We start from the raw sequence: 9,070 nt of genomic DNA, 5'->3' as shown, positions 1-9,070 counted from the left end.
AACAACATATTTGCTATTTATTGAATATTTGGCAAATAATTGCATTAATCAAGCAATACTTGATTTATTGTAGCTTTAATGGAAATGAAAAATAAAAAGTAATATGCAGTAGAGGTAGCTCATTCGATTGTTTGTGAGAATCAGCAGTTTGAATGCAATTCAAGTAATGCAGTAGAGTAGTGCAATCATACGTCAGACAAGAATGATAAGTAATTAAAACTCGCAACGTCAGCCTATTTGGATACTTCTTTTTTCATATCATATAGAATTTTGCTAATTCTAAAGAGTTGCGCATTTATAGAAATCTTAAAAGAAATAAAATATGATAGAAAATAAGATATTTAGAATATTATTTTATAATTATATAAAATATTTTATAATTATAAAAAGAAAAGAAGAAACAATTTTATCATTTAATTTTTCAAAAATAAAAGATAATTCAATACATCATCCTTTGTGTATAATCCCCGTATTTATTAAAACTTCAATTAACTTTAAGACTTGAAATGAAACTAATTACTTTAAGACTTGAAATGAAACAATCTATCTACGTAAATAAGCATTAGAATTAATTAAATGCGGAGGATATCTGTAATCAGATTAAACTGTAAATAACTATTCAGCCGTTTTAAGGTACTTAAGATAATGAAATAAACTATTAAATTGGAAAGAGAGACAGCCGCTTATTCTGTTAACGGTAAACATTCCACATAATCTGTGTATATGTAATTTTGTACTTAGTCTCTAAACAGAAAATCCGGAAACAATTCCTGCGGATTCTAGGTTTCGCTAAATTAAAAGAATTGCGGCGACTTTTTATTGATCCGAGCCGCGTTAACCACTTAACCCTTAACTTATAAGCAAAGTAAAACAAACTTCTTGTGCAACGGGATAAAAGTAGATTAATTATTTTTACACATGAAATTAAAATTGTTTTTTAAAAAATTGACGGTTAAATCTTTGAAATTTGTTTGACAATAATTATCATAATTGGTTTAAAAAAAAACGAAAAGCTTTTTATTTCAATTTTTATCCATTTTTCTCGTAATTTTTTTGTTCAATTATGGAAATGAAATCTAGTTTAATTTAGAAATAATTTTTTATTATTATAGCAAGTTAAAAAATTACCGTTAATATTTAATCGAAGGAATTCATAATTGGTTTTTAATTTACTTTATCTTTTTGCAATTTTATATGACTCTTTTTCGATGCGATGCGATTTCGATGCGAAAGAATATATATTAGATAACAAATGTATATTCTATGACTAATTTATTAAAATCGAATTAAATGCATCAAATATTCGATTTTTTAAGCTATTATAATTAGTTCTGAAAAGATGAAAAGTTTTATTTTCTAATTTTTTTCCGTAAAATTAGAATATTCTTCTTTCATCTAATTCTAGGAGATAAAATCTACTGTTTAATTTAGAAGCAGTTTTTGATTATTATAGCAAGTTAAAAAATCACCAATATTTAATCGAACATCAGAAGGGATACATAACTAATTTTTCCTTTATTTCGTCTTTTTGCAATTTTATATAATTTATATAATTCTTCTTATCTATATATGAAGATACCAATGCAAAAAAATATTATATTGTATTGTAATATAATATAATATACATATATTATACCAATCACTGATTTATTTAAGTCAAACTAAATGCGTCCAAGATGCCAGTAAATTTTATATAAAGTATAAATATTAAATAAATGCATTATCACAATTTTAATGTCAAAATTAATATTAAATTAAAGGTCGCATTAATTTATGTAATAAAATTAGATTGTTAATAGAATAAAATTTGTTATAAACTAATTATAAATTAAAAACCACAATTTTAGCAAGTAGTTCAAGGAAAGATGCAGTTTGACATTCTCTGGCCCGCTCTTGGTTCCAGCCCTTCTGCTGGGATTAAACATCGATGGGTCAAGGTCTCCGTTGCTTTGACATACATATACACTCTTGTGTGAAATGTATCTCAAAACTTTCAAAATTGCAACTCCAGTCTTCTCCGTGTAATGTGAATTAATTGCGCGGTAATATCGCAATTCAAATACCCTATCTAGTGTAATAGCATTGTTCTGCTATTGTTTTCATATTGAACATATGTTTTCATCCCGACATAAATATCTTTGCAATTTAGTCCCTCAAGAGAGCGAGCGCTTACTGTACTGTGCAGTACATAGGAATAGGAATTTAATAAATTTTTTTATATGGGACCTCACTATTAAATTGAGGGTTATCTCAGTGTATTCAAGGGTCCTCACTAGGGAGATCAAGGATTTCGGATGGCGCGGTATCTGGGGCTCCCAACTAGGACTTTCAACTAGATAGTGAGAAGAGCGTCGAACGATGGTTTCGCAGTGGCAACGTGAAAGGCTCGAGGTCCGCATTGGCATTCGGTGCTACGGCGTGCTCCAACCTGCGCCCATTGTCCTCACGCGCACAATGGAGAGATCTTTCTGACGCGGCGCGCTTGCCTCGGCGCTTGTTGCTTCGATGGTCGGTCTGACTAAACTTTGCCCGGACGTCGCCGCCGTCGTCACTACCGCTACCTCACCACGTGCAATGCACGCCCTCCCCCCCAATAATTTCCCGCAAACGGATATAGGCGCTGAAACCGTATACGCGCTGCGAACCAGAGGAGAGATCTGGTGCCGCGAGAGGGTGAGGAAAATGCGCGACGAGAAGGAGAACGGGAACACTGTGTGCGGAAGAGAAAAAGGAGAACCGCCACCGCCACTGTGAGAGAAACGAGATAGGAGAGAACTGTGCCACTGTGGAAAACGGCTACGCGCGCAGTAGGATTCGCCTGGGGATAGGTCAATCAATGACCTATTTAAGGTGTCTTCAGATTGGTCTCCCTCGACACCCGCCACCGCGTTTGCCACATTGGAGCTACTCGTGGCGACAAATACTCGCCCAGTGGCGGAGATTCTGCATTCAACAAATGAGGCGGAAGTGTTGCACATTTGTAGGATGTGAGAAGTTCTATAAGTAAAGACGTAGCGCGAAAACAGAGCAATCAAGCGTATCTTTGAAGAGTTTTATATTTAGAGACATCGTATATATATATATATATAGACGTATAAGGGATGGTTAATCATCCCTTATTAATTTTTAGAAAATATCGATCAAATCTTCGAATTTTTATGCATTAAGTCCTCGAAGAAATTTATATACCTTTCAAAAAAGACAATATTTTCCTTACAATATTTTCCTCAATTTTCCTCATAAAATAAATACATCTTTTCTAATTATGTTAATTTGATTTTAAAGATAAAATTCAGTTAAAAATTTTATGTTGGTACATAATCCTTGATTATTCTAGTTAAATCTAAACAGCATCATAAATTTTTAATTGTTGGAAAAAGAACACAATTAATTTTTGTTCTAATTTAACATGTTTTTATTCTCTTTATCTGTAAAGATACTAATGTGAAATAGCATTGACATTAGGTGTTAATCCATTAATGTATGTATATTATAATGTGGATTTATTGAGATCGAATTTGAATTCATCACACACATTCTGTGCAAGTGTGAATATGTAAAAATCTCGTTGCCGTCGATCATTTGTTCAGCTGGATAAACAGTGTTACCTCGATATTGCCTTCTACCTAAACTTATTTGATAATACGCTGCACATTGCAAGACGACTTAGGAAAATCAACAAATCCTGATAGCTACGGCGAATGCTGACGCACGCGCAACCTTGTGTAGTCAGAGAGATGAAATAAATTCCTAATGAAGATCGACTGGAACAGTTCGCATCAGCTTACCACGACCATGAAAAGCAAATCTGTATTCGTAAAATGTACACAAGGATGACTCCCTCACAAAGCTATCGTAGAAACTCGATATCCAATAATCGCTTTAACTAATTCCGTTTTGGAGGAAAATTTATCTATAAGTCATATCGCTGACAATATAAACGATAAAAAAACGTATAAAAAAATTTCCTCATTATTAAGAAATGTCGTGAAAATATATAAAAGATATTCTCGTCTACCAAGAGTTCTTTAAATATCATGTGAGAATAATAATCTAATTTTTAAAATTTATTCTTCAAAAATCTGAAAAGTGAATTCTAATTCCTCAGACTGTTTCGAAATGCTCAAAACACGTTCAAAAAACAATTTGCTAATTGTAGTTTAAAATTTCTTTTAAATAAATTATTTCTAGAAGTATTTTAGATTTTTATGCGCAATGTACGTGCATGTAGGTCGACATATGTGCTACAAAGCAGAGTTTATCATACCGAGTCAAGAAGTATCAAAAGGATATGGATTAGTAATCAGCGCGAGACACCAGTTGCGCGGTCGTGTGGTCTGGTCGAGATATCTGAGAGCGATCGGAATGAAGCCTGGATAGGGTAGATCCTCGCCCTCCTCCTCTTCTTCGTCCTCATCGTCGTCATCCTCATCGTCATCGTCATCATCGTCGTCATCCTCGTCGTCCACGTCATTCTCACCATTCTCGTCATCCTCGTCTTCATCTTCTCCCTCGATTGCTCGCTTATCGGCAGATTCACGAGTCTCATCCTCGTCTTCATCGTCCTCGAGGTCGCTGAGCTCCGCCACGTCGCTATCGGAACCCTGCTCGCCGACTCCGGTCCCACTGACCGCCTTTGATGTGGATCGGTATCGGTATCCCTGAGGATAGTGCAGCGACATCCTCGAGTACCTCAGATGCCTCTGTCTCGCGACGTTCCTCCGGCAGCTATGATAGCCTTCAACGACGTCGCGGCCTCCTCGGCGCCCGGGGCTGCGTGAGGCGACGATTCCGGGACTCCTCGACCGTTCGGGGAGAGATTCTCATCGCCCAATCTTACTACACGTTCGGTCTCCTTCCTGCACTCGCTCTTGACTAATCGCATGAACGATTGGTCGTTCTCAGCGATGTCATTGGGGATGCTCGATTCGTTGCGTCAATTCTTTCGTCGCGAATATGACGACGAGTCTCTCTCTCTCTTCTCTCTCTCTCTCTCTCTCTCTCTCTCTCTCTCTCTTTCTCTCTCTCTCTCCAATACACTCGACGATATTTTAATTTCGACGCTCGACGCGGATTGCTCCGGATTGTCGTGATCGACGTAGAGATCGAGTGCCCGCCGATCGCATCTTATGCTAGAGCCGAAGAGATGGCGAATCCAAGTGTGCAATTGCACCTCTCGACGCGCCTGCCCGGTGATTCCTCTCACCTGCGCTTCTCACCTGAGGACGTGGCGAGCGCTCAGTAACCTTGCCTTGATATCGTGATGTCCCTGGAGGATGTGGTTGCGCCGTGATCCTCACCACGAGGTCATAATACAGAAAATACGCAAAATTCTTCTTGAGAACTTGAGACAATTTTTGACGGTACGATTTCAAGTCTTGGAAGAGGAGCACGTGAAGCGCGTGGCCGAGAGCTAATTCACTGTACCACCACCACCATTTCTTTCGCTTCTTTCTCTTCTTCCGGGTATCCTCCACCTGGTTGTACCCTCTCGCGTCAGGTGCGGGTCTTATCGACCGCGACGTCGGTCGCACGGACACGAGGGCACTAGCACGGACTATTGTTCGCAAAGCGAACGTCGAGCGCGGACGTATGGACGTGCGGTGGTGGTAGTCAGCAGCTGAACACCGCGCGATCGCGGCCGTGTTCACGACGACGACGGTGCCCGGCGCAGCGTCGACCGGTGACTGAAAAAAACGTCGAACATCCTCTACCCGATGATGGTATGGACGCATGCGCGACCCCCGGTGTGTTGCGTGTCCCTCGCCTCATCCGCGTCTCGCGACCTCCAACATACATCCTCCCCCAGAGAAAATCCGGAGATCTTCCTACTCTTTCCCACTTCTTCTCGGCCTCGTATACTTCTTCTCTTCTTCTTCTTTTTATTCTTTCTCGACTTCCTCCCTCATCTCTCGGTCGACCAAGAAGCACCTTTAATACTCGAACACGGGCAAAACGGAGGGAAAGCGAAAGAAATTGGGGATGAGGTGACTGGAGAGGATCCGGCAAAGTCCTTGAGATCCTTACTTTCACTTTCGGCGCCGACCAAGTGATACTTGTGACTTTTTCTCGCTCTCATTTGTGCGAAAGATGTGCTATCTCATTTTGAACTTTGCACCCTTGATTGATACCCAAGTTAATTGATGATCCCGGGGCTGTCGCTTGATCTGTGTGAGTGAAACTCGAAAGATAATCAAAAGGAAAACAAGTTCACCGGAAAAGAAGTTTCTTTTTTCGGAATATAAAAGGAGAAAAAAAAAGGAAGGGAATATCGATAACATAGGGGTGTATTTGATGGATGATTATTCGACGATACATTGTCGAAGGGTTTCGCACGACAAAAAGAAATCACGACGATTTTATTTTACATAGTGTCATAAACTCAATGTTTCGTGAACAACAATCTTCAGAAAATATTTTCTAGTATTTTCCGTGCTTGTGTGCTAAAAGAAACTCTTGTCAGAAATAATGTATCAAAAATAGAAATGTCCCGCAAAAATAGATATGACTACAGTTAACTTTTTCTCTTTCAAAAAGATATGCAGCTTATATTGCTGTTAAATTCTAAAAATTATTTGTTTATGCTTTTAATAAATTGAATTTCATACACACACACACATATCTAGGTAAAATTAATTATTTTATAACATGATAATGGTATGTAAAAAATTGATATACATTTTGGCTTTCGTCATAATTATATTTCCAAAATATTCTCATTGATATAGATTTATTACTATTAAAGCTTTAAAAGAAATAAGATATAGCAACAGAAGAAACCGTTAACACAAAAGATAAGAGTTGACGTTCATGCATTTATGGTAAAAGAAATCATGAGAAATTGGTAAATTTCTTTTGTCACAAACATACATAAATATAAAAAGATATTCGCATAATATATTTAATGCTTTATATTTATATAAGATTTTTATATTTAATAAATTAAAACTAAAATAAGTTAAAATAAGTTAAAACTAAAATAGCTTACATTTATTTTTCTGTATAACAACATTTTACTATTCGAAATAACTTGTATGTGTGAAAAGATATATTCTCTACCAAGAAGTATTTGTGATCTTTTTTATTTCTATTAAATTTTTATTAATTTAGTTTATGAAGTTTGTTGTATAGGCAACTTACACGTGATGTATCAATTTATTTCATCGGAGCAAATTGGCTGCAATGTTCATATTTCACTTAATCAAGAAACTATACAGTGTACAGAATTATTCCTGGCATGAAAGTGTAAAGAAAGGTTTTCTCCATCATATTAGTACATTTTAACTACAATAATTAATTGTTTAAAAAGTCCAATGTCGAAATTATGAAAATTGTGTCATTTAATTTTCTTAATTATGCTTCACTTATTGTAAATTAAATAAATTAAATAAGTGATACAATTATATAGTAAATGCAATAAACAACTATAATGCCGTAAACATACATAATACTGAGCATTAATATCTGAACAGAAAACAGTGATTTTTACTTTTTAATCCTATCGTGTTCTAATAAAGGCTTCAATGGTACGGCGGAGTTGCAGAAACAACGATTGCTGAGACTAACTCCCTATGCGCTTCATCTATTTTTGCTCGGAAGTCGGAAAATGGAAAAGGAGCGGGCACATGTATATAGCGCTGTTATACGATTTCTCGAATGGAAGAACGACAAGGTAACGGTGATAATCAACTGCCGGATACTGGATACGCGATTAAAGTCAGCGCTGTGTCCGGAAACGATCAAACTCGTTGAAGATTATAAACGCGCCGTCATCAGCCTTAATCGACTCCGCGTGCGCAGCCGAAAATAGAAATCCAATCATGCGCGTTCCATGTTCGCCGTTCAGTCATTTCAAGTGGCTGGCATTTACGGCATTTGATGTTTCGCAAACTATTCTCCTTAATAAGAGAAAAAAAAGCTAGAATGAAAAGTATTAACTAAAATAAAAGTAAAGTAAAAAGTAGAAATAAAGAAAATGAAAAGAGGAAAGAAAAAAGATGTTTTATCTCTTTCTTGTACATTTGCAACACTTTATTCAGAATGAAGATAAATGCTTACAATGCAACAGAAACATTGGATTATCGCGCCGTTGCTGTTGTATATCACGCCGAATATATCAATACATTTACTTGGATGCGATACGTTATAAATTTATTCACATTTGCGAATAAATTTATACAAATGCGACTGATTTATGATGTTACAGTGATTGATAAAAGACAAGTGTAAAATAAAAAAATCTGTATATATAATATATATATAATATAAAGTAATTGGACCTAATCAAGAAACTGTAATTGTTGATATTCGATTTTAAGAAAATAATCTTTTGAAAAAATCCATCTTTACATTTCTCCAACGCCGAAATAATGAGAAATATGAAAAAAAATGTAATGAATGGAAGTTTTATGATTTCGAAAGCTGTATTGCTTCTCATCAATATTATTCTTCTATGGATTTAAAATATTCAGGATTTCAATCTGTTCTTTACTTTTCTGTTGTATGAATTTGGAAAGAAAAATCCATTGAAAAGTTCCGAGAGCCTCTAAAGTTTTATAAAAACTTTATTGTTAATGAAAACTTTTATCATTTTAAATAAAAAGCAAAAGCACGTATCTATGATCCTGTGATATTCAGTTTTGATTTCAAAACAATTGGACTATCCATAGGTTTGTAAAATGCGCATAAAATTTGTTCAATTTTATTCCTTAACTCGCTGTGATCCAATAGACGGCCGCATCAGGTTGCAGCACATGATTGAATTACTAGAATTACAGTTCTTGCTGTGTGAGTTGCAATAAAAAATTATATTATTTTTCAAAGTTTGTTAATTTGTATCGGTGTTCCCTTATCTTTACATATAATGTAATAGCTAAACTATGTTGAAGATCTATATCGATGTAACAACCGAGTGTAATGAGACATTTAACAGACGGTTCTGTAAATATTTGGGTATTATGATCTTTACGGCAGAATGCGGCTTTGCTTGGCTTCGTTTACTTGACCTAACTGTCATGACTATGCGTATTAAAGTACTCGGTGTTTAATGACCAAACTAAAATTACCACAA

General features: G+C 35.9%; 1 protein-coding gene across 1 annotated transcript; it reads right to left on the bottom strand.

Annotated features, from left to right (window-relative positions):
• Positions 1-4,271: 4,271 nt before the first annotated feature.
• On the bottom strand, positions 4,272-4,682 carry LOC105627668 (phosphopantothenoylcysteine decarboxylase subunit VHS3-like). Its single transcript, XM_012208946.1, has one exon. The coding sequence runs from the start codon at positions 4,680-4,682 to the stop codon at positions 4,272-4,274; it is 411 nt and encodes a 136-aa protein (XP_012064336.1).
• Positions 4,683-9,070: the final 4,388 nt, after the last annotated feature.

Source organism: Atta cephalotes (genome assembly GCF_000143395.1).
Source record: "Atta cephalotes unplaced genomic scaffold scaffold00009, whole genome shotgun sequence".
Lineage (NCBI taxonomy): Eukaryota > Metazoa > Arthropoda > Insecta > Hymenoptera > Formicidae > Atta > Atta cephalotes.
Note: the sequence above shows the minus strand (reverse complement) of the source record. Positions and strands in the feature narration are given on the sequence as shown.

Coding starts and splice junctions, on each gene's coding strand:
- LOC105627668 (XM_012208946.1), bottom strand. CDS start 4,682: ATGTCGCTGCACTATCCTCAGGGATACCGATACCGATCCACATCAAAG.